The 26,694-nt window shown below is 35.9% G+C and overlaps 1 protein-coding gene and 1 long non-coding RNA gene across 2 annotated transcripts; both read left to right on the top strand.

Moving 5' to 3' along the window:
- Positions 1-319: 319 nt before the first annotated feature.
- Positions 320-2,373, top strand: LOC120120902. Its single transcript, XM_039140407.1, has 5 exons — positions 320-530; positions 610-810; positions 1,096-1,395; positions 1,496-1,594; positions 1,684-2,373. The coding sequence occupies exons 1-5, from the start codon at positions 435-437 to the stop codon at positions 1,867-1,869; spliced, it is 882 nt and encodes a 293-aa protein (XP_038996338.1). The 5' UTR covers positions 320-434; the 3' UTR covers positions 1,870-2,373.
- Positions 2,374-6,901: 4,528 nt separating this feature from the next.
- On the top strand, positions 6,902-24,423 carry LOC120120876. Its single transcript, XR_005515945.1, has 4 exons — positions 6,902-6,913; positions 7,591-7,597; positions 22,708-22,873; positions 24,203-24,423. It is a non-coding gene; the product is annotated as an uncharacterized LOC120120876 (long non-coding RNA).
- The last annotated feature ends 2,271 nt before the right edge of the window (positions 24,424-26,694 follow it).

Raw genomic sequence — 26,694 nt, 5'->3', positions numbered from 1 at the left:
TGCCTAATAAAATATTTAATATAATCACCTGTAAAGTGATTATATGTAACCACTTTTGTTCATATTGTAATGCATTTCATTAGCAAAATATGATACAACTTGCATTTAGTTTTATTCAAGTAATGGATCTCTGCACCCCCTCCACAGTCTCCTCATTTCTACACTTCGCTGATGTCTAGTTTAAGACGGTGATTGTAAACAATTTTAGAGGTTTTAATTAAAAACCTTAGGCTATATTATTCATTAATGGTCACTTCATGATTTTTTTTGTTCTTTTATTTACTATTTTTTATTACTTCCTCTTTTTGTTCCCTTTAAATTACTCTTTTCACTAACAGAATCAAAATGACCATGTTCAGAGTGTTTCGGTTGCTCCACATGGGCTGCTTACTTACCTCCCACCTGAGCAAGGTACTGCCCTCCATTCATTTGTCATGTGTCAGCAAGGGTTTCCTCATTCTTTGGCATCTCATGTTACATCCTACTCAATGCCAGCAATGTCATCCATTGAACAGTGGCAAAATCAACAAGTATGGTCAAAGCAACAAATTATCACTTTTCCCAAGGTATTATGTGCTATACTTAATGGTTTTTCATCATGTTCTTCAGACTGCATCTGGGGGTTTCCAGCAATCTGGACAGAATGAACTTCCACCATCCCAAACTGATCAAAACCTCAGGAGGTCAGATGTAAGTCATGAGTGTGAAATGTCTGCTGATGGACCAGCCATTTGTTCGGAACATCTGGATCATATAAGCCGAGGGTCTGAGCCAAATTCTGTAATATCAGCATCTGCTGGGACAGCACAGGTTCTTTAAATTTAGATTATTTTCTTAAGATGTTCAATATTGTTGTCCTCTATTCTTGTAAATTGTTAAAACCATTTATGTGCTAGTCTTTGATTCAATTAATGCAAGTTACATTGTGAAACCTCGATCTGAGCAAAGCTTACAACAGGTTTCTTCACAATTTCATGATGCATTGAAATTGATCACTTTTGAACAGAGTTATGAATCCAAGGTTTGTCTGTTTGGCCAGTCTTCACGTTGTTGAAAATCTTGTATCTAATATCTACTTAATTTTGAACTGGACAGGAACAGAATATGATGAACTTGAAAAATCATGTGCTGGAGGACCAAGATCTAACAGTTGAAGTAGGTACCGCTGGCAGCCTGTCTCATACTAATACTTCAGTGCAATCTGTTAATTCCAATGAAACAACAATCATCAATGGAACTGGTGCTGTTTTGCCCAAAAAGTCGGTCACAACTGGACAGAATAATACATTGATGTCAGGTAAGATTTCAGAGACTGCTTTGCTTGATGAAAAAGCATTGTTGGCCTGCATTGTTCGTACAATTCCAAATGGTGGCAGAACCCGGATCAACTCAACGGTTAGTACTTTTGTGGTTTGCTAATAGTTTTTCTTAGGTGAAGTTACTATAGCATTTAAGTCGTGCACAAATGGGTTTGACTTGTATATTTGAAATGCAGCTGCCAAATAGGTTGGGGAAAATGCTTGCACCTTTACATTGGCATGATTACAAGAAAAAATATGGAAAGCTGGATGACTTTGTAGCCAATCACCTTGAGGTTTGTTTATTGTAGCTTTTCACATATTTTTATGCATATAAAATTGTAGTTTCTCAAGATTTAAAATTGTAACACCTTTGTGATTTCAGTTATTTGTGATCAATGGAGATTATATTCAGCTTCGAGAGGGAGCACAAGAAATGATAGAAGCCACAACTGCTGTTGCAAAAGTCGCTGCAGCTACTGCAGCCACGTCTCCTCAATCGACCTCTTTTCCTTCTGTTGCTGTTACTCCAATTGTGCAGCCTAACCGACTAAAGAAAGTTCTCACATAAATTGCTTCTGGTCGTGTGACAAACGAGGATGATGTTTTCAAGAAGCATGCAACAATCTCTAAAAATGCAGCTGATGATCATTCACAGCAGTTAGGAATGCAATATCAACATCCAAATGGCATTTCTTTTGTGGCTGGCAATAATCTTATATTTAAATACAAATTTAAAGACACTCTAATGAAAGTAATGGGGCAAGTTTTGAGAGAATAAGTATGAGAAGTGCTGAAAGCAGAGCCTCAGGTCATGGAAGGTCTAATTCAAATTTTGTTGGAAAACAGGACAGGTAAGTGACTTAAAAACCCTACCAGATAGATGAAGGTCATATTCAGCTTATGTTTTTTTTGTGTGTGTGTGACTGCTTAAGCCTACAGAAGTTGACTTTCTTGTACTTTGGCTAGGGCAACGGGGGGATAGCATCTTGTAGAAGATAGCGAGTGCATCTATCGAAATTATGAGTTATTTGTATAATTGTTGTCATATTCAATTGTATCTTTTCTTTTGGGGTTGGAGTGACAAGATTATGTTGCCTTGTGAGATATTTACAAGAATTAAGTTGGATAAACTGACACTAGTTTTTATCATCTAATATACCATTGTAATTTTGTTGTGCCAGGATGGATACTCTGGATTGCAAGCATCCTAGGATATTAATCTGATTGGCTATTTTAAATAATTTGTTCTCCTTTTTGGCCTTAGATAGTCTGGTTTTAGAAAGAGCTATTTATTTACTGTGTTGTCATACTGAAGCTACACATTTCATTTCCAACTTGCAACTGTGCATTGGTACTTCATACTCAGTTTTGAATTGCAAGCTAGCAACTTTGAAACCACAACTCAGAGATGGTGAAAAAGAAGGTAAATAATTACTAGGGAGATGTCGAATGTAATAGATTTGTTGTTTTGCCATATTGTCTCCCAAAATTGAGTTAAATTATGGAAGATAGAAATGAGTAAAATAAACAAATAAATAAGTGGAGAAAGGAGATGGGTGAGTTCAATTTCTCTAAATAAACAAAAATATATAATTACTAGGGAGATGTCGAATGTAATAGATTTGTTGTTTTGCCATATTGTCTCCCAAAATTGAGTTAAATTATGGAAGATAGAAATGAGTAAAATAAACAAATAAATACGTGGAGAAAGGAGATGGGTGAGTTCAATTTCTCTAAATAAACAAAAATATAAACATAATTAGAAAGATGATAAATAAATAATTTATCTGTTGAATTGTGTTTTGGGATAGTAATAAGCCGTAAAATTTGATTTTGGATTTAATTGAATTTATAAAAATATTATCAAAATTAGTTTAAAATCTAAATTAAATTGAAAAATATGTTTTACATGTTTTTTAACTTAGTCTAACATTTAAAATATATATATGTTCGTTTTCGTGTTTTAAAGTTGAGTTTTCAAGAATCTTTGGCTTAAGATTGACCCCTTAGTAAAAGATTGATCTCTTTAATCAAATGACCGATTTCCTTGAAAAAGGATTGATTCTTTGAATTCTATAAACTTTTAGATCGATCCTCTGATAAAAAGGATCGATCTATTCCCTTAAAGGATCGATTTCTTTCTTCCAACAGTCAAATTATTTGAAAAATAATAGATTCCTTTGAATAAAGGTTGATCTCTTGTATTTTCCAGAAAAAAGATCGACCCTTTTATAAAAAATATTTTTTTTGCAATGAATCCCCTTTAAATCAAATGTGTGAGGAAAGCCTTTAAAATTCTATTTTACGTGCATATCACTTACCAAACCTCCACTTCGAACCAAAAACACTCAAATGACTTTCAAACTAAAAAATTCTTCAAAATCCTTCAATTCAATCAAATTTTAAAGAGTTTTGTGCGTGATTCTTCTTTCATTCTTTCTTTCAACTATTCATAACGTCATTTTGAAAGAATAACACTTTTGGGAAGGGTTCTTAAAAGCCTTATCTTTTCATTTTTTTAATTCGAAAAATTGGATTGATTTAGGTGGTTAAAGAACAATTATTCATTGAATATATTTTTATTTTAGGTAGGGGTATAACTCATTGACAAATTTTATTTAAAACTTAAACCTTATCTTACACCCCAAGACGCTTGATAAAAGTCTCCAATCAAAATCACTCTCATACCATTCGGTCATACCCATTTTCTTAGCTTAAGTCATTTTAAATCTTTCAATAATACTTTTTAGCCTCCTTCAAACATCTCTTTTAGCCTAAATTTTAATTTTAATCAAAATCTTTCAAAATGGTTAAACGAAAATCTATGGCTTTAAAGGGACAAACTTTCCCAAGCAACCCTCAAGTTGCTCCTTTTCTTGATTTATGTTTTAAAAGCTCCAAAGCCCATGAGAGATTCGATTATTTTTTCTAAGATTGTCCGATTTAAAAAACCCAAAAAAAAAAGATTTCGAATTTTTAAATATTTTGAATTTTTCTCATGAGCAAAATTTGAAGGACATAAAACTTTTTTATTTTCTTAATTTTTACGTCCATACTTATAAATTTGGTTCAAGCTTTTTATTCGAATGCTGCAGAAATTCAAGATGGCACCATTCATCAGACTATTATCTCATATCTTATGGGTCATATTGTCATCATCATCGTCGACCTCATCGTCCAATCTTTTGACCTTTCTCTCACCGACGATGACAATGAACAAGATCTTTTTTCCTCTAAATACGCGTCTTAGAAATAATAGTCACCCTTTTCTCCCTCCATGACAGGTTGTTTCATTTTATCATCACCCATTGCAACCGTACTCATGGCACAAAATTCCCGATGGTTTGCGAGAGTGACTATTGATGGATGTATTGCATTCAACAAGGTCACAAGCTCCTCCTTGCTAGCATGACCTTCAATGACATTGTAAGTGTCATCAAATCAAAGCTCAGTCAAATATTGTGTACGGGATGTATCTCAGTCACTTATTCGAGCTACTTGATGTTGACACTCTCATAAGCCTGACATGTTCTCTTCCGATGATAGTATCACCGGCCTACCATGACAAAGATCGACTACATCGAGGAGCTCGAAGGATCCATACGTTGGGTCCATAGTCGCTATGGGGAGCATAAAGATGATGAACACAATAGAGACAAGCAAATGATTGATGCTCATGACAACCATGACGGAGAGGAGCCTGAGGGAGCAACACATTAGACCCTGTACCACCGAGGCTTTCTTTCAATATTTTGAGGATAGGATACTTTAGTTTATCGAATCTCTTTGATCTCATGTTGATGTACACTTTGATGAACTTGTGACTCGTCATGATGCTATTGAGGCACACATGATTAAGGAGGTTCTAGCGATTCAGCACCAGCTCGATAGATTTTCTTTCCCTCCTTCTTCACCATCTTAGTGAACATGCATATCATATCATTTTCATACATTAGACTTTGTTACAATTATATCTTTTGGACATTTGATGTTATATTTGATATTTAGTACATTATTATTTGATTATTTGGATATTTATGACTTTAATACTTTATATTTTGTATGTATTTTGTCTTTTATGTTAAAGTACCTTGATAGTTCTTATATTAATTCTCTATATATTTTTATTTGATTCTAGTTTTATTTTCATTATTTTATCTCATTGTTATATGGAATTAACATTGTAAAGTATCTTTGATATAACAAAAAAAAAAGGAAAAAATAAATATAAATTGAAAAATAATTTTATTGCTTTAATTTTTTTAACAAATTCATAAGTCATTTTATTAATTTTCTAAGGGGATAATTTTTCAAAGAGTTTTGTAATGTCAAAAAGGGAGAGATGGTTGATGTTTTGATATAACAATAAATTGCAAAATTGATTTTAGACTAAATCAAATTTGTCAAAAAATTATAAAAAATAATTCAAAGTCCAAATTAACTTAAAAAATATATTTTAAATATTTTCCAACTTAGTCGAACCTTTTTCAAAAACATATTCGATTGCTTTCACACTTTAAAGTCAAGTTTCCAAGGATTTTTTGCTTAAAGGACCGATCCCTTAGCAATTGGATTGATCTTTTTGACCAAAGGATTGATCACCTTAAAAATGATCGATCTCATGGATTCTAGAAACTTTTGGATCGATCCCTTCACTAAAAGATCAATCTTCTGATGAAAAGGATTGATCCCTTTTACCAAAGGATCAATCTTTTGTGCGTTAAATGTTATTTTTTTATTTTATGTAACGACTATAATGACTCTCAATGGCTCCAAACGGCTAGAATTGATAAATACTATATTAATTGAAGGTCAAAGTATCCCATGGTCAAAAAGAAACGTATTGAACCAACCTACCAACATCAAAGTATTTTTTTTACTTGATTTGTCAAATTATTTATTGTATACACACTTGTGAGCTACATTATTTATTTTGTTGTGATTTTGGGTGAATGCTTAAATTGTGTAAACATATTTGCCTTGTGAGGTTCTCTTAATTTTCTTAATTTGTAATTACTCTTTGGGAGAGTGTATTCAAGGTTTTGGGTATAGACCTTGAAGTGTTTTGAGAAATCTTTAGTGTGGATGTTAAGGTGTTGAATGTAGACTTTGGTTGCTAAAATCAAACCACTCCAAATCGTTATACAAAAGTTATTTTTAGATTATTTTCACACCAAACTTTTAAAAGGTTAATTCATTTCCTCTTAGTGTATTTCGATTGATCATAAGAGTTAGCATAATCAAATGTAAGAAATAGATATGAAACTGGACTATACCAAAAATGAAATGGAGATGCCAAGTGAGAAAATATAAAATCCAAAAGGCAAGAGATCATTTGGTACGAAGTCCAAAACTATATAGTTTCATATGTTAGAAATGTGCCTACAACTATACACTATGTAAATTTCAATGCTACACTTACAACTATACACTGTACACTATGTAAATTTCAAATGTTACCGCCATAATAAAATACTCTCAATGAAATAAAATAATTCATAATATTCATAACTTGCTATTTTTTAAAAAGAAATTTCTATATTCAATATAATTTTTGGTGTCATTTCTAAATTTATAATAGGTATAGGCTTTTATATAATTTTTTTTTGAAAGTAGACATCACGCATTATCTGAAATTAGCATCTGAAATAACATTTGAAGCAATAAAACTAGGATAATCAGAAGTAAAAGAAACTGGTGAATTAACAGCAACAACATATTGTGCCAGGCGATGAGCAACACCATTCGCAGTACGACGAATGACACGAACACAGTATTCAGGATTAACATCCAACACCTGCCGAGCTTCCATTAAAGTGAATCGCAACACGAATTGGTTTATACGGGGCTGTAGTACCTTCAAAACCACATTTTTTGAGTCACTTTCAAGAATCACCTTGGAGAAGACAAGTTCCATAACAAAACGAAGCCCACAACAAATGGCAAGAGCCTCATCCATGGATGCATCCCGGAGACATGAGACTTGCTTTGGACATCCGACGATGACCATCCCTTCAGAGTCACGCACAATAACCCCTATCGCTGGCGATCCTAACCATCGTGGGCAAGTACCATCAATGTTAACCTTCACTACAGATGGCGGTGGTTTTATCCAGTTAGAATCAGTGGAGAAAGATGGTGTAACCAAACAAGGTATAGCTGAAACACGAGCTTGATTGTATGCCACCTACATCGCTTTACTGGACGCAACTACCTGTCAAAGAGGAAGTAGCCGATCTTCATGTAGATGGAGATTACGTCTGTACCAAACTTGGGAAAGAATGAAAAGCAGAAGAGTGAAATCCTTAGCTGTCAATAACCCCATAAGCGATTCACGCCAAGTTTCACAAGATGGAATGTAACACCCCAAATTACGGGTTAGTAGTTTCGGGATTATCCGAGAGATAAGTGGATATAGTGAAATTTATAAATTAAGTTGTTGGGATTCATTGGGTTGGATTTGGGACCCAAATAGTCACAAAAAGGGAGTTTTTAATTAAGGGATAAAATATGGAGGACCTAAAGTGTAATTAGACCATTGTTGGTTTGGAAGATATTGTTGAGGGTTTTAAAGGGGTTTCGATCGTGGGTTTCCTTCCCACTTTTCTTCTCTTCATTCTTCTTCTTTCATCTCCTTCAAGTGACTATAGCTTCAAGAGGGGTTTTCTCCATTCAAGCCTTGAGGAGGTTGATTTCTAACTAAAGGAGGTTTATTTCGGGATTCAAGCATCAAAGTAGTGTATTTCTAATCCTTTGGAGTGTTAAGGTTTCATAAATCCATGATTTTTGCTAATATTTGATGATTTGAACATTTTAGGGTTTATTTTTAATTTCTCAATCAAATCACATTTTATGTGTTAATAGCATGTTTTAATGATACCTAATGATCTTAAATAACTTACTAAAACTTTAGAATAAGTTTAGAAACCAACCCATGTCATTTGGAGTGATTTTTGAGAGATTCCCAAGCTTAAGCAAGTCATTCCCATAAAAAGGATCGATCCCTCAGCCAAAGGGACCGATCCCAAAGTTTATGTCCAGTAAAGGATCTATCTCATTTCAAAATGATCGATCCCTCAAGAGAAAGGACATATCCCTTTTTAGAAGGATTAATCCCTTGGAGAAAAGGATCGATCCCTCGAAAGAAAGGACCAATCCCTTCTTTGTTTTGCTCGATGAAAAGGATGAATTTGCATTCATTAAAAGTCCTAAGTGTTGTTGAATGTTCTTTTAACCCGTCTAAGGTTTGTAAGATCTAAGGACGATCCGTAAGAGTAAGACTTAGTCTGTGAGGGACATAAATGACCCAACATACCTAAAAATACTCATAGGAGTAGGTTACACTAGGTGTAACCATATTAAGTGTAATACACTAGATTATCTTCAATCGAGGACATATGCAGAAGGTTGGGATTGAGGATCAGTACATGAGATACTCGATGAGTGGTACAACAAATATGTCAAATTCAATATCGACAAAGAGCATGGTGCTTCGAGAACGTCAGTGAATCGAAAATGAATAAGCCATTCCATTACTTCAAGGGGAATTGGGAGAAGTACGATAAGAGCATTAGGAGTGTTGTTACCCAGTAACGAGATCGAATCAAGTATTGGGCTAACCAGTGGATCAGTTAGTGTACTACAAACACCATAATCATCGAAAAATTATGAAACTCTTAGAGACCTCTCTGGAGGTAGAAATGAGTAAAATACCCTATAAGTAATAATACCCCTCCCATAATGTCCTAGGTGAGAGGATGAGCGGGATAGTCTCGAGTGAATGGGATATTACCTCACCTGATTTCAATAAGTTTAATAGCGAGTGATCGAGCTACTTCATCTAGAGCAGTGTGGAATCAATTGACGTGTGTTAAGGCGTAACTCTAGATGAGAGCCTTATAATAATAATGAGATAATAACATTAATTGTATGATAACCATAAAAGCCTTATGAGGTAAGATTCCATAAGACTTATGCCCTTGTGTATCGCTCAAGAAATGATGAGGACACCTGAGTAACTTTAGCAATAGGACGATCGTCTTGAGTGCAAAGGATATTCAAATATATCCAAGTCAGTGCAAGATGCACTTTAGTCACTAGTTGAACATGGTACTGATGCTATGTGACCTAGACACGTTTTGAGTACTCAAGAGAAGTAGACTAGCCAAGCAAGATGTCGATGTTGTGTGACTCGGACCTAGCCTAAGATACTTGAGAGGTATCGATGCTATGTGACCCGAACCTCACCTAATATACTTGGGAGATGGTGATTTTGTGTGACCCAGGTCTACCCAATGTACCACTATTAAGCAAGAAAAGGTGTGAGTTATGTGATGATATGTGACCTAGAGCTACACCATGATGCTTACTTATTGTTGAGTAATAGCACCTTTGTCAAAGGGCTTCCAGAATCTCCGACAGAGTACTGTATTGTAGCTTTAGTGGGCATGTGTATTCATAGAACCTTACTTTTGTATTTGAGTTGCAAACTTCAAGATGTATTATTTTGATTTAAATATTGCGTTATGGAGCTCAAATTTTGTAAAAATGTTTTATAACCGTTGTTTATGTTTTATTATGATACCATTCAATATATTTGAAAAGAAAATAAATAGGTTTTGAGTATCAGAGATTGCCTCGGAAGCCCAATGTGGCCCTTTAGGCCCAATCGAGTTTAGGGTGTTACATTTAGTGGTATCAGAGTGCCATGTTAAGTATGTTATAGGACCCAATGGTCATTTTTAGTAAGGTGTCAGTGAATATATGTCGTTAGGTGCTCAACGTACTTGTATAAGTATAGAATCCTGATGGTGCCTCATTTTCTAAGTCTGTGTTACAAAAACTTGTAATGATTGATAGTTCCAAGCGTGGTCTAGAAGATAGGATGTAAAGTCGAGCCTCTCATCTTGATAATGTTATCAAGGAGTTCTTGCATAGAGCGGAGGAATATGGGGTCTCATTAAGCGTAAAAGTTGTAGAGGTGACCTTCTTTAGAGGTTTGGGTTCCACTCTCATGGAGATATTGGACGTTATTCCTAGAGTGCAAATTGTGTAGCCAACCAACCAGGGTATGCCAGTGCCGATAGAATCTCTGATAGAGAGACTGAAGATGTATAATACATTCAATTTCTACGGTAAGATATAGTGTGTTAATGCTTTGCTCAAGGGTGATGCTATAAGTTTGCAAGAGATTGTAGAGATAGCTCTACATCTGAGGGTGCCTACATGGGATCAACTCATAGAGAAATTTAAAGGCATGTATGTTGACGAGGCGCACATAGATAGTTTGAGGATGTAAATTCTCTTAGTTGGTTCAGGAAAACCGTTCAGCGCTCAAGTACGAGAGAGATTTCCTCATATTGAGCTATTACACTCCAAATAGTTACGACCGAGTCTTTGAGATGCAAGAGGTTTCCTGGGTAGTAGGCGACAGACCCGTCTAAAGTGTTTTTCATAGTCATCACGACATGTTAAAGCCGTAGAAAGGGTACAGGCTATGAAAAAAGAGTTTGTTAGACGAATCTGGTAGCCCGAGAAGGAGGGCCCGTGTGCCAGTGGACCAATCTAAGTTAGTGGTCGAGAGGACCAGAGGTCCGCGAGAGTAGAGAAGAGTGACATCAGCTTTGTCACTCCACCCGAGTCAGAGTGTAGGTGCAGGGTCTCATAGGAGATTGTTAGATTCTCCATCTGTGGCAAGCTCTAAAGATTCTGATAGAGTCATGAGGTATCCAGAGTGCGAGTCTTGTGGCAAAGATCATCGATGAAGATGTTTCAAGCTTTATAGGAAATGCCATGGATGCAGATCTTGGATGCATTTGGCAAGAGATTGTCCTAGTCTGATTGATGTTGGTTCTATGCTTGAACAGGAGAAAAAAAAAGTAGATCAACTTGTTTTCGGATCGACGGTGTGTGTTTTCTCTTTTCAGATCGCAGATGAGATGCTATGTATGTTTTTAGACATCCCAGCTTTTTGTGTTGGTATAGTAAGCATTTAGTAAGCATATGTGCACAAATTCTTTTGTGGTGAACAATGAGCTAAGTAAGAAAAGTATTCGTGTGAAGGATCTTAGAATGAGACCCAGGTGTCGAGTGGGTTGGCCTTAGCAGAATGAGCAATATTATCTCATATATTCTTTAATGGTTTGTGTGATCGACTCGCATATAATTTTGAGATACTAGTTTGGCGCCGGAGGTAAGGAATCTTCACGAGAGTATTAAGAACACTCGAGTCACTCTAACTAGTATTTCAATTGCCTTGTTTTCAGAAACTTCAAGATATGTCTGAATCAGTGCTAGAGCACTTTGGTTGCTAACTAGGTGCAGATGCCCCAAGTGCCCTCGAGGAGTAAGTTAGCTAATTGTATGTTTCGATACAATAGTTCCGAGTTTCCCTCTGATTTCGTCAGTGTGCATTCGTGCATAATCGGTAAGTGAGTTAGCTAAGTGAGCCAAGCCTTGACAGTAGTGTTATGTGAGTTAGCTAAGTGAGTTAGCTAAGTGAGTTTCCCTATGTATCACACTCAATAGCATGCAACATTGCTTTTATTGCATATTTTGGGTACCTTGGGTTATAAAAAAATCAAAATCAAGTTCGTTAGGCATCATATGACTAGTGTCAGTTGTCATTGGTTAGCTCAATGATGGTGAGCATTAGCGAATACAAGGTGTAGAGCCTCAAAACCTTAAGTTAAAGTTTGACCTTATAAGATCTCCTCTTTATGTTATGTGCCCTCCAGGAGATTCAAATGTTATTAGTTTCGCTCGACAAATGATCGATTTTCAGTTGTGAGTCCCTTATATGCTCGATCAGATGAGCATAGCGTTTGTAAGTCGTAAGATATATGGGAAATAGTCAGGTACTGTAGTTGAGTATTGAATCAGAGTTGTACAACAGAAGCATATAGATTGACGTTAATCAAGGGTTATCATCGTATTTTCAGTAGTTAGTATTGAGATAGTGTTAGCAAGTGTTGTAAGATCTCAAGGTATAACACATATGTTCAGCAAGTAAAATCGATCATCGGGTTATATAGCAAGTTAACACGATTGAGCAAGATTTATTAGAGAATGTCTTAATGATAATAGCGAATGGAGGAGTAGTGTTATTCTTGTGGATCGTTCTGAGCGTGTAGTGTCAGATATAGAGAATATAATTCCTTAGCTTTAAGTTTTTAAAGGTTTTCGCTTAAAGTTTGACGTTGGTAGCGCCCTTAGGAAATCATAGATCGATTTGCAAGTTTGAACTATATGTCATATGATGGGGACTTCTTCTTTGAAAATTAGTTTTAATAAGGTTTAAGCGTTGCGAAGTTCCTAAGTGTTTGACCTAAGGTTGTGTTGTTATTTTGACTGAGTAAATTTTGAGGACGAAATTTATTTTAAGGGAGAGAGAGTTGTAACACCCCAAATTACAGGTTAGTAGTTTTGAGTTTACCTGAGAGCTAAGTGGACCTTTTGAAATTTATAAATTAAGTTGTTGGCCTTAATTGGGTTAAATTTGTGCCCAAATAGTCACAAAAATGGGATTTTTAATTAAGGGACAAAGTATGGAGGACCTAAATTGTAATTATACCATTATTGGTTTTGGAAGATATTGTTGAGGGTTTTAAAGTGTTTCAGATGTGGATTTCTTTTCCTTTCCACTTCTCTTCTCTTCATTCTTCTTCTTCATTTCTTCTTCTTTCATCTTATTCAAGTGACTATAGCTTCAAGAGGGGTTTTCTCCATCCAAGCCTTGAGGAGATTGATTTCTAGCTAAATGAGGTTCATTTCGGGATTCAAGCATCAATGTAGTGTATTTCTAATCTTTTGAAGTATTAAGGTTTCATAAATCCATGGTTTTTGCTAAGATTGTATGATTTGAGCATTTTAGGGTTCATCTTTGATTTATCAACCAAAACCACGTTTTAGGTATTAATAGCATGTTTTAATGATGCCTTATGACCCTAAATAACTTACTAAAACTTTATAATAATTTGAGAAACCAACCCATGTCATTTGGAGTGATTTTTTAGTAATTCTCGAGCTTAAGGAAGTCATTCTCAGAAAAAATGATCGATCCCTCTGCCAAAGGGATCGATCTCAAAGTTTCTGTCCAGTAAAGGATCGACCCCTTTTCAAAAGGATCGATCCCTCGAAAGAAAAGATCGATCCCTTCTTTGTTTTCTTGATAAAAAGGGATGCATTTGCATTCGTTAAAGGTCATAAGTGTTGTTTAACGTTCTTTTGACCCTTTTAAGGTCCGTAAGATCTAAGGACGATCCGTAATTGTAAGACTTAGTCCTTCAGGAACATAAATGACCAAACATACCTAAAAACATTCGTAGGGGTAGGTTACGCCTGGTGCAACCATATTAAGCGTAATATACTAGAATATATTCAATTGAGGGCGTATATGGATGGCTGGGATTAAGGATCAGTATATGCGATACCTGATGAGCAGAATGACAAACATGTTAGATTCAATATCGACGAAGAGTAGGGGTGTTCATTTTTCGGTTTTAACTGAATTAGCCAACCAAACCGAATTAGTTTGGTTAATTCGGTCGGCCACCGAATTAGTTTGATCGGGGAATGATTAACATTTTTTTCAATATTTGATTAACAGTTAATTCAGTTCGAAATCGATTAATTAACCGAATTAACTAAAATTATTAAATAAGAAATATATTATATATATTAAATACATGTTTTAAGCTCAAACTCATTAAGAATTAAGACTCAATTATTTTTTAACCACATTAAAGTCATTAAATTATCAATACATAATTAAAATTTTAACCCAAATAAAAATAATGTTATTATATTCAAATTAATCTAATTAAATAAATTATAAAAAAATCGGTTAATTAGGTTAATAGAAATTCGGTTCGGTTGGTGGCCGAATTAAACGTTTGAACACCCCTAATGAAGAGTGTTTTGCTTCGAGAACGTCAGTGAACCGAAAATGGATAAGTCGTTCCACTATTTCAAGGGGTATTGGGAGAAATACGATAAGAGCATAATTTGTGGTTTTACCCAGTAACGAGCCTGAGTCATGTATTAGACTAACCGATGGATCAGTCAGTGTACTGCAAACACCATAATCACCGGGAAATTGTGAAATACTTAGAGACATCTCCGGAGGTAGAAATGAGTAAAATACCCTATACGTAATAATACCATCCCATAACGTCCCAGTCGAGAGGACGAGAAGGATAGTTTCGGGTGAGGGGATATGACCTCACATGACTTCAATAAGTAGCGAGTGATCGAGCTACTTCGTCTACTGCAGTGTGGCATCAATTGACGTATGTTAAGGCGTAGCTCTAGATGAAAGCCTTATAATAATAATGAGATAATAACATTAATTGTGTGATAACAATAAAAGCTTTATGAGGTAAGATTTCATAAGACTTATGCCCTTGTGTGTCGCTCGGGAAACGATGATGATACCCGAGTAACTTTAGTAGTAGGACGATCGTCTTGAGTGCATAGGATAAGATATATCCAAGTTAATGCAAGATGCACTTTAGTCGCTAGTTGAATGTGGTACTGATGCTATGTGACCCAGATACATTCCGAGTACTCAAGAGGAGTAGACTAGCTAGGTAAGGTGCTGATGTTGTGTGACCCGGACCTAACTTTAGATACTTGGGAGGTGTCGATGCTATGTGACCCAAACCTCACCTGAGATACTTGAGAGATATTGATTCTATGTGACCCAAGTCTACCCAAGGTACCTCTATTAAGTAAGCAGAGTGTGAGTTCCGTGATGCTACGTGACCCTCAGCTACACCACGACGCTTACTTATTGTTGAATGATAGTATCAACGTCTCTGCAATACTGGTTACTATCATTGTATTTGGCATGATGATGCATTATAATATGATAATGAGGTTAGAGATAGTATTTGTATACTCATGGAGGGGCCCTTAGCGAAGACTAAGGGAAGCATGAGGCATAGATTCGAGGGATAGAACTGGAGGACCTTACGTAGGTAGCACTAATTGGAATCATGCTTGTACCTACTGCTTAGTATCATATTTTTAGCATGCTTGTGTTTATGATATTTATATGTTGCTCTAGAGCGATTATACTACTGAGCTTTGTAAGCTCAGCATTCAGATGTTTTCCATTGGCAGATCCGTAGCTTAAGCAGTTCGTAGAGCATCGTTACCGCAGGACTTCTAGCATCTTCGATAGAATATTGTACTGTAGCTACAGCGGGCATGTGTATTTATAGAACCTTACTTATGTATTTGAACTGTAAACTTCAAGATGTATTATTTTGATTTAAATCGTACGTCACAGAACTCTGATTTTGTAAGAATGTTTTTATAAAAGTTGTTTATGTTTATTATGATATCATTTAACACATTTGAAAAGAAAATGAATAGGTTTTGAGGATCAGGGGCTTCCTCGAAAACCTGGTGTGGTACTTTAAGCCTAATCGGATTTAGGGTGTTACATGTAAATTCTCCTGAAGTGATAAAGAGGGCAACCCCGCCAAAGAAAAAACTGAAGCAACACTCGAGCAATCCCTCAATGCATGCTAAACTGATTCCTCATAAATACAACATAAATGACACCGACCATTGAAAATACCATCGAGGAATAAATGTCGTCCCACTGGAAGAGCCTCATGCAAAGCTCTCCAACCAAATAACCGTACTCGGGGTAAAGTATGGATGCGAGATAAATAAAGTCATAGGGCGGAGATCGGCTGTTGCTTGCACATACGATGTGAAATCCAAGAATACTCGAAGCGAACTAAGTTCCCGAAGAATGACCACTCCACACAATCTGATCTCTTATTCCTCTGTGAAATTCTCCTTCAACAACTTTTATATAAATTTATAGATGTGGATAAAATAAATATTGTTTAATAGATATTTTATACAAATATATGTAAATAAATAAATTACAAATTTTTAAAATTATAAGACATTGCATATTATTTAGAAAAATAAGCGAACTTGTGAGACAAATGACGCATTAGGTTTATATCGATAGTGGTGCCGAAATATATGATCATAAATAATGGATGATTACTGTAGCATGTATGCTATGTATGATAAATGATCTTTTGACCATGGATGAGTGTTGAGAGAGCTCAACACTCTCGTATTTGACAAGAACAGTTTTAGAAAATGATAATACTTTTTCACTACTTTCATTAATCACATACACTCCTTATATAGCAATCAAGATTACAAGATCTTATCTAGATTACAAGAACTCAACTAATTGTAACTGCTCTAACAAGACTTAAAAATGATTAACATCATTAACTGCTGCATCTACAGAGGCTGCAGCCTGTTGCACTCGTGGCTCTAACAGCTCGTGTATGCTAGCCATTGATCAATCACGTACGAACACATCAGCATGCTTCCTCAACATGCTATGTGCTCCTTCATCATACTTCAACATTCTCCCTACTTTCTCTCCTCTCATTCTTCTCAGCACAGTTTCACACACAGCTTGGTACGAAACTCTTCAAAAGCATTTCGAGCTAAAGGCTTAGTTAACCCATCAGCTATCTGATGAGTAGCAGGAACATAATTGACTCTCATCAGCTTGGCTGCAACCTTCTCGCGTACAAAATTTATGTCAAGGTCAACGTGTTTGGTGTGCACATGATACACATGATTCGGGCTAAGAGCTATAGTACTGGTGTTGTCACACCATATGACGGGTTCCTCTTTCTGACAGACACCAAGCTCAGTCAGCAAGGCTCCAATCCATAATACGTCTGCAGCAGTGTCTGCTACGCTCTTGTACTCGGCCTCCATGGTTGATCGCGACACATATTTTTGTTTTTTCGAACTCTAGGCTACCAGGTTATTGCCAACAAACACGCTATGTCCAGAAACATACCTCCTATCATCGAGGTTTCCACCCCAATCTGCATCTGCAAAGGCATCCACCTTCACACCCGATCCTGCAGCAATGAACACCAACCCGAAATTCACCATACCAACCAAGTATCGCATGATTCGTTTAACTATAGCCATACGCGATTGTCGTGGGGCATACATGAACTGAGTGACTTTATTCAAACAAAAGACAATGTCAGGCCTTGTATGGCACATGTAGAGTAGTCCTCCAACAATGCTGCGATAGAAATGTGCATTGGTGATGAGGTCCCCATCATCATAACGTAGCTTGGTAGCTGCTACCATTGGTGTTGCAGAGGCTTTCAACATATTAGTTTTCTCAAGGAGTTCCATGATGAACTTCTTTTGTGACAGTGCTAGGTAGTCATTGGTTCTTTTAACCTCAATTTCCAGAAAGTACGAGAGCTTCCCCAAGTCCTTTAATGAGAACTTATCACTCATTAGTCGAACCACTTCATTGACTCTAGCACTCAAGTGACCAGTGATGATGATATCATCAACATAAACTAGTAGGTACACATAGTGCATACCCTTCTTCTTAATAACAGAGATACATCAGCTCTTGATTCTCTAAACCCTATGCTCAATAAGTTATCTCATAGCTTGGTATGCCAACTCCTCGGTGCTTGTCTCAAACCATACATCGCCTTTTTCAGACAACACACCTGTTTACTTCCATCAGGGGCATTTTGTTCGAAGCCTGGTGGCTGCTGCACGAAGACCAGCTTCTGAAGGTTACCATTCAGGAAGGCATTGTTCGCATAAAGCTGTCTTAAGGTTTAGTTGTTCGCTACAGCCAAAAACAAATATGACATTTAGCGTGTTGAACCTGACTACGGGGCTAAAAGTATCCCTGAAATCATGACCTGGAATATAGGAGAAACCTTTAGCCACCAATCGTGCTTTGTAACGGTGAACGGTGCCATCAGGGTTTCTCTTGACCTTGAAATAGCCATTTGCAACCTATCACCTTCCTACATTCTGACAGTTTCGTTAACTCCCAAGTGCCATTGCGTTGTAAAGCATTATACTCTTCAAAAACTGCTACCTTCCAATCTGGTGACTGAAGTGCTTCATGTATACTACATGGAACATCATCATCTGCAGCTCCTAAGTATGTTTTAGGTTTAAATATCCCACGCTTGCTCCGAGTCACCATCGGATGATTATTGACTCAAACGACCTCATTTTCAGCGTCTTCATTTACGGTCGGGCTATGCACATCTTGTTCCTCAATGTCAGTGCCATCATTAATGGTCGAGCTATGTACATCTTGTTTCTCAATGTCAGTGCCACCATTTATGGACAAGCTATGGGCATTTTGTTCTGAGTGTACTTCATGCTGATGATCTTCAAGAGTATCAACAGTAGGAACTTCAGGAGCAAACTCAGTTCGTACCACACCATGACTGGCAGTTGTACCTTGTAGGTTGCTCGTCGGTCTGTTACTGCTAGCACTTGGTGACAGCCTGTTACTATCATGTCGTGAAGGCTTCAAGTTGGCGACATCAGTGACCAATTTAAGTGACTGAGATGTCTGCCCAATTGAAGCTTCTACAAGAGTTCCAACAGAGTTTCCTGTAAAAGGAAATATGTTTTCATTAAATATCACATGCCTGGAAGTGTAAACATGCCCATTGCTTGCTAAGCACTGAAATCCTTTGTGTTGCGAGCTGTATCCTAAGAATGTACACAGCTGGGATCTAAACTCAAGATTGTGCTGATGAAACGACCTTAGATGCGGAAAACACCTATATCCAAACACCCGCAGTCTGCTTTAGTCTGGTGTTTTCCCATGAAGCATCTCAAATGGAGATTTGTCTAGAAGCACCTTTGGTAGCAGTCTGTTAACAAGGTGCACTGTGGTTTGAATATCATAAGACCAGAATTTAATAGGTATGGAGGCTTGTACAAGCAATACTAAAGTCATCTCAACTAGGTGTCTATGCTTTCGTTCCACTACTCAATTCTGCTCGGACGTATGGGGACAAGTGAGACGATGAATAATTCCAACTTTGCTTAACTCATCGGTCAGAGGATGAAACTCGCCTCCCCAATCAGTTTGGAGAGATTTGATTGTTCCAGCGAATTGCGTAGCAACTAGCTTCTGAAAAAGGAGAAAAACAATTAAGGCTTCAGCTTTTGTTCTTAGCAGATATAACCACGTGAAACGTATGGCAACATCAACAAAGGATACATAAAACATGAAGCCATTAGATGATACGTGTAGAGGTACCCACATATCAGAATGCACGAGCTCGAATGGTTTGTTGTAAACACTGTCCGAGCGACTGAATGGTAACTTGTGGCTTTTACCAAGATGACAAGCAATGCAATTCTTATTAACATCATCAAGTGTTTTTACATTGATTTGTTTACAAATTTTAGCAAATGTATCAAATGTTGGATGTCCCAGTCTTCTGTGCCAAATTTTTGAGGTTGTGGGGGGAAGTTATAGCAGTCTGTGCTTCAACCAAACCATCTTTGCATCGAGTTCCACTTGCTTTGAAGGTGTACATTCCATTGCACTCTTCTCCTTGCAGTAAAATTATCTTGGAGGCTTCATCTCGAACATAACAAGTTTTGGCATGAAATTCTAGGAATACACTGTTATCCCTAACAAGCTATGAAACAGAAAGCAAGTTCTTTGTTATTGAAGGAACATGCAGAATATTACTTAAGGCTAAGGTTCTAGAAGAAGCATGTAGTTCAGCTTTACCAACTAAATGGACTAGTAGATAGTCACCACTTCCTACCATTAGCTTACCAGGGTTGTTAAAAGCCGAGTGAGGAGTGATCGAGGCTATATTGGAGGTGATATGGTGTGTTTCACTGGAGTCAATTACCCACTAGTCTTTGCCAGCAGACGTCGCATGTGCTTGGCCTTTCACAACACTCTTGTTATTATCATGATGCGTGCTGCTATGGTTACAACAAGCACAAGCACTTTCATTATTTCCATTTACAATATAGTACGCTTTTGAGGATTCAAGGCCAGATACATGATCATTAATTGATATGCCAGAAAAATCCTCATCAAATTTATGCCAACATTGGTTGACAAGATGACCAATCTTGCCGCAAAGCTGACACTGAATTCTAGGCCGTGTTCTGCCTCTTCCACGAGATCTTCCATGTGTGTAGGACGAGTAATTAAAGTGAGACTGTTGCTTTTCTCGGTTCTTATAAGAGTCAACCTCGCTCTTGCCTTGTGCAAGATTAGCACTGATAGGTAGAGAATCGAGTTGGCATTCGAACCCTTCAAGCTGAGTTTCAGCATTAACAAGCATCGTGCATATGTTATCAAGAGACAACGTGTCACGCATGGCAGCTATAATTGCAATGAAGGGTTGATATTCCCTTGTGAGGCCTTTGAGAATACTTGCAATATGCTCAGATATGGATACAGGACTTCCACATAAGCTCAAGGCATCAATAGTCTCTTTCACCCTTGTGAGATAAGTTCTCATATTGTATGTTCCTTTCTTGAGGGATTGGAGCTTGTAATGCAAGCTCATGACGGCAGTGGCAGAGCGATTTGCAAAGAACTGCATGACTTTGTTCCACACCTGAGCAGATGTCTCAGTACTAACGAATTGTGGAAGTAAATGAGGGTTAACCGTTAAGAGCAACCAAGATGCCAACGCACTGTCTTGAGCCAATAACTCTTCATGTTCTTCATTGGCAGCTGCAACTCCATCTTCACCAACCACTATTTCTGGAGGTGGCAGCATTGTACCATTAAGCATTCTTTCAAGGCGATGGCTCCTTACTGTGAGTAGGACTTGTTGCTTCCACAGCAGAAAGTTGGTTTCATCCAGGACAATGTTCACCCTTTTGTTGGTGAACACTTTAGTGTTTCTTGACGAGAACTCCATTGATGTGGCTGTCGATGAGATGATGTGACCCATAGCAATATGAACAGTGAAAGCATACCCTAGGACGTAGTAGCGAATGATACCATGTTGAGAGAGCTCAACACTCTCGTATTTGACAAGAACAATTTTAGAAAATGATAATACTTTTTCACTACTTTCATTAATCACATATACTCCTTATATAGCAATCAAGATTACAAGAACTCAACTAATTGTAACTGCTCTAACAAGACTCAAAATTGATTAACAGATTTAACTATTGCATCTACAGAGGCTGCAGCATGTTGCACTCGTGGCTCTAACAGCTCGTGTATGCTAGCCATTGATCAATCACGTACGAACACATCAGCATGCTTCCTCAACATGCAGCGTGCTCCTTCATCATACTTCAACAATGAGGCAATGTTTGTTAACTATAATAATCATACATATTTCTTCACATATTACAACATATTATTAGTGATCATGATATGAATTTCCTTAAGTCACATGTCAAATATTAATTGGTTGATTGACTTTTAACGAAATTTTTTTTATGATCGTTGTCGTCGGGACACTTAAAGTAGTAATGTTTGTAATGTTAGACACCTAAATGAATCGAAAAAAGTTTGAACACCTATCTAGGAAAAAAGATATAATGTGAGCACTTATTTTATAATTAAGTCAAAATAACAAGTACAAAGCATATACTATAAAAACTCTACGAAGAACGTTAATTAAAGTGTTAATCCCTAAGTCATATAAGTGATTAAAGAAATAGTTATTCTTAAAGTTCTCAAGTTCAAGTACCAACGACTGCAACATGAGTGATTGTACGTTCATTGTCAAATAGATGAAAGTATATAGAACATATACTACTTTATAATCACTTTAGTTTAATCAAAGTACTCATATTTGTTTCCTTATATTATCTTAGTTCATGATTTTTAGATTTATTAAGAGCATTTTCCTTGTCTTACAATTTACTTCTCTTCCTCTCAAGGTAGAATTAGGATTAGATTTATAATTTATAAAAAAAAAGTTGACATAAGGGTTACTTTTACCCTTGTAGTAGACCAAATTTATTATTTTCTCTCACATGGTTTTTTTTTTGCTTCAATTTAGCTCTCGAAGTTGTTTGGCACTCGAAGTTCGTTAATCGTTATGACTATAGAATTGTAAGTCTTCTACGTCAATGAATTAAGGGATTATGTTAAAATATTTACTAAACACAACTATTAGAAAAAATTCTCAAAAGTTATTATTTATTTCAATGAGATTAAAGAATTATATCAATTTTGTGGGATTTTTTTCTAACTATTTAGTAAATACTTTATTATTTATTTATTTTAATAAATATCACATCATCATCAAGCTACGTCAGTAATATTGACCGATATAAAAATTTCTGGCGTCGATAAACGTAAAAGAATAACGATTCTATTAGTCAAAATAAACTTCTAGAACTATGATAATGCCTCTAAACAAATTTAACAACTAAATTGACAGAAAAAAAAATGATAAATTAGGTCCGGACAAATGCAGCCTTAAAGAAAAAAAAATATATATTAACAGCTAAAAAATTACTAAAATAGATTGACGAAACGACAAGGTTGAGTGTCGTAAGTAAGGTCGATTCCCGTTTTAAGTTTGTTTGGAGACAGAACAAGGGATGAAAAGGAATAAGGAAAAAAGGAAGGGGGAAGATCAACGATGGGGTACGTATTGAGGGTGAGATTGGCTTCATTTTTCACGGGGGCTGCTACGGCGTCGTTTGTCGGTCTCTACATCCTCTACGAGGATTACAAGGTTGCCCATCAATCCATCGCCCAGCAGGTCCGTTCCCCCCGCAATTCTCCTTTTCACGTTGTTTTAATTTCATAGTATATGCAGTACCTTTCAATTACTTAATAAATTTATGGGTTCATTTCTATTTCCCAATCTATGCCATTTTCAAGCTTTATCTACCAAAAAACATATCGTGGAGATAGTTTATTGAGGTACACAAAATCTTGGAAAAACTGAATTTCATTTGATAATTTCCCCTCTATGTGATTGTTGCTGCTACGAGATTGCTTGTTTACTATGCATTTGCAATGCGAGGGAGAAAATTTATGTGTATATGCTTAGATGGTTGATGATTATGTTGAATGTTGATGGTTATATAAAAGTATAAGATGGTCTCTCTTTAGGTTGAAATTTCATGGTCTAAATTAACCTAACTATAGCATCCTTGGGTTTAGATATCCCAGCTGTTATTTGGTAAGGGAAGAAAAACATTCCAAGTTTGATGAAAAGGCTAGATTTTTTTATACATAGGGAAGCTTTAGGGTAAAGGGATTCATTTGTCCTCGAGGATGGACGCATGATTTAACGTTAGAAGGACAAACTTTAAAATTTTTAGGAGGGGGTGAACTTATAAAATTCTAAGGGGAACAGATTATAAACAGAAAATATCTAAAATATACTGCGATTTGAAAATTTTAGGGGTCGGGTCCATCCTTGTTTGCCCTCTCTCTTAGTTAAATTCTGGTTCTTTGTTTATTGTCTTTTTTTTTTTTTGACAATGGAAGGGCTAATCTGTGGATCAAACCCAATACCTGATCTCAACCAATACTTCATTGCAATGAAGTATTTTTTTTCGCTGCATCAGGCGTTCAGCTGACAATTTTGTGAAATTATTTCAGTACAATTATTTAGGATGATCTTTTAGTGCCATTTTTCTCTTCTTCTGGCTATGTTTAGTTGTTGCTGTCTGTAGAAAGTCTTCTTTCATCTATGATTGTTCTTTACTGTGTCCTATCAAATCATCGGTCTGCTAACTAGTTAGTAATTTCTCCAAGAGCGAAGATGTAAATTGTAACATTGCAAGTGAAACAGATGCCTAATGTGTATCAATAGATTCTAATACTCAAGGCTCCCAATTAGACTCATTCCAATGAGGTAATATTTACCCTTTGATGTCAAACAGGTGAGCTACCAAAAGAGAAGGATGTCATCTGATCAGATACATGATTAGAAATGTTTTACCAAACTGAAAGAGAAATGAATTCCTTTTTCCTGTTTGATTACATTGATGCTTGTCTTTCTGGTGCTCAGCCTATAGTCACTTATCAGGGTTTTCTCTGTGTGCTTATATTTTTCACTCTTCTCTTTTGTCTCAAGGTGAAAAGTATTCATGAACCTCTGGATAGGCGAATCTCTGCTCTGGAAAGTTTGAAACAAGCTGAAATTTCACATGTGGATTCAACAAAATAAGTCTTTTGTGGCAAAAAGAATTTTTGCTATAAATTTTTTTTTGTTTCTTCAGCCATGATAATAAACAATTGTAGCTGAACAATTATGTACTTCATTACGGAATGGTAGCATACTCTGCAAATTGATATGATTACCTTGTGGTTCTCCCTCCAAGTATGGAACAGAAGCATAAGAGAGTTTAGTCTTCCCGTGATTTGCTGTATTTGTCAGTAGTATACTTTGTGAATTGCGGTTAAATCTCACCAACTGTCTAAAGCTGGCTTCTCTGCAAACCTTCAACTCAACTATGATTTATAAATTAGATACCCATATATTGTTACTTGCAATGATGTCAATTGGGACTTGATTTTAATCCAAGTCTTTTGCCTCTGCAGTTTGTCATGTTTAAAATTACTCATGAGTCGGTTTTTTTGCCCCAATACCCTAAGAGGGTAAATTATTTGGCCCAATAGGCTAACAAAGATTTTAGTTTGCTATCTGCGAATTTGTCATGTCGAGGTGATGAGTTGATCTGAAAATATTTTTTTATTGGTCCTAGGTATGTGAGTTCCATGTGGGTTAATATTTTAATATTTTCATTGGGACTCGTCACGTCGAGATGGCGAGTTCACTTAGAATTATTTTTCATATTCATTAATAATTTAAATTTTTTGAAAAAAAGCTGCAAATCTCATCACGTCGAGGGGACGAGTTTGCTTTGAATTTAGAAAAAAGTAGTCGTATGTAGTTGCTGCACAATGAACAGTTGCAACAGGCAAATTGCAACGATCATCATGGAACTCGGTACGTCGAGGTGATGAGTTTGGTCAGATTTTTGAAAATCTAGTCGTTTATGGCCGCTGGGATTGGGGTTATAAATAGGAGTTTGGGCTTTAGATTTTTTATTGTGGTTTTTAAGAAAAAAATTTGAATATTTTGAAAATTTATGAAAAATGTCTATATGCAATAAAATGTTACACCACGATGATGTTCATATTTCTTCGCTTGAGCTCGGTCTGGAAGAAGAACGAAGCGTTCACCAATGAGGAATGAGACTTAGAGATTCGCATCAGTGGAATATTATATATTTGTAACAATTAGGGTTGTATTTAGTTGTAGTTTTGTGTGGTTTTAAGGTGAATCCGACATTGATTACGGCTCTCATTGAACGTTGGAGGCAAGAGATGCATACTTTCCATTTTTCGAGTGATGAAACGAAAATTATGTTGGAAGATGTCATTTACCAATTTTGTGTTCCGGTTAATGGTTTGAAAGTAGTAAGGCATAACAATTTCGACTGATTCATAATTGTTCACTGTGTTTTGAGAAAGATGTAACCATCAGAGGTTTTAGAGGGGTACTTGTAACACCCCTTTCTCGTATCCAAACCTGAATACGAGTTAGAGATGTCATATCAAAATTTAAAACATATACTATTTAGAGATGTCACATCAAAGTTTAAAACATATACTATTTGAAATTCAGTAAAATTTTGTTTCTTTTAAATTATCAAATTTAATATTAAACATAAAAAATAATTGATCACGTAAAATTGAAAATAATATTTTAACACTCAAAACTAGTTCGATTTCATGCAATAATAAGACAATTCAATACGGTTTCATATAAAGAGTGAAACTACCTAAATAAAAATTCATCTTTTTACCATTAAAATTTAACTTTATCAAGGTCTAAAACTAAATTCCATATTCATAATCTTATAATACTTACTAAATTTCACACCTATAAATTATTACAAACCATTTTAAATTCTATAGACATATCAGAGCGTTTCTAATCCATTTCAACTCAAACATTATTAAAACATTGCTAACACTTATACAAGTATACATACCACTAGAAAATCAAATAATAGTGGATGTCATTAATGTTACCGGTGTGTAAACCTTGGTGAGTGATGCCAAGCTAAGCTTCTTAATCTACTTGATCTCATTTTCCTACGCATGAAAATCATCACTTGCTAAGTATACATTTAATGAGACATTTATAAACTAAAGTAAGATATTTCATTATATAAAAAATAATAATCAAACTACTGTAATTATCATATAAAAATATATGAACATATAAAACTGACTTATTAAAGTCATTTTTTTATCAGATAACCTGCAAAATATCATTTCTCATATATAAGACATATAATGTCAAACTTAAAAAAATAATTGTTGTCATTTAAATCATATCACTTGTACTTTTCACATATTCACTTCATATAACCTGTATTTTTCACATATTCACATATCATAACATGTACTTTTTATTTCTTTCAAAATCAAAACCCAATGTATAATAAATGAGAATGCAAGGTACACGAGTCATATATGAGTGTTAAACAAGAGTATAGTTATTGTACAATACAACATCAATATACTAATAATCAGGATGGTAGTTTATAACGT

This window comes from Hibiscus syriacus, unplaced genomic scaffold (genome assembly GCF_006381635.1).
Source record: "Hibiscus syriacus cultivar Baekdansim isolate YM2019G1 unplaced genomic scaffold, ASM638163v2 tig00110348_pilon, whole genome shotgun sequence".
NCBI lineage: Eukaryota > Viridiplantae > Streptophyta > Magnoliopsida > Malvales > Malvaceae > Hibiscus > Hibiscus syriacus.
The sequence above is the reverse complement of the archived record's forward strand: the minus strand, read 5'-3'. Positions and strand labels throughout refer to the sequence as shown.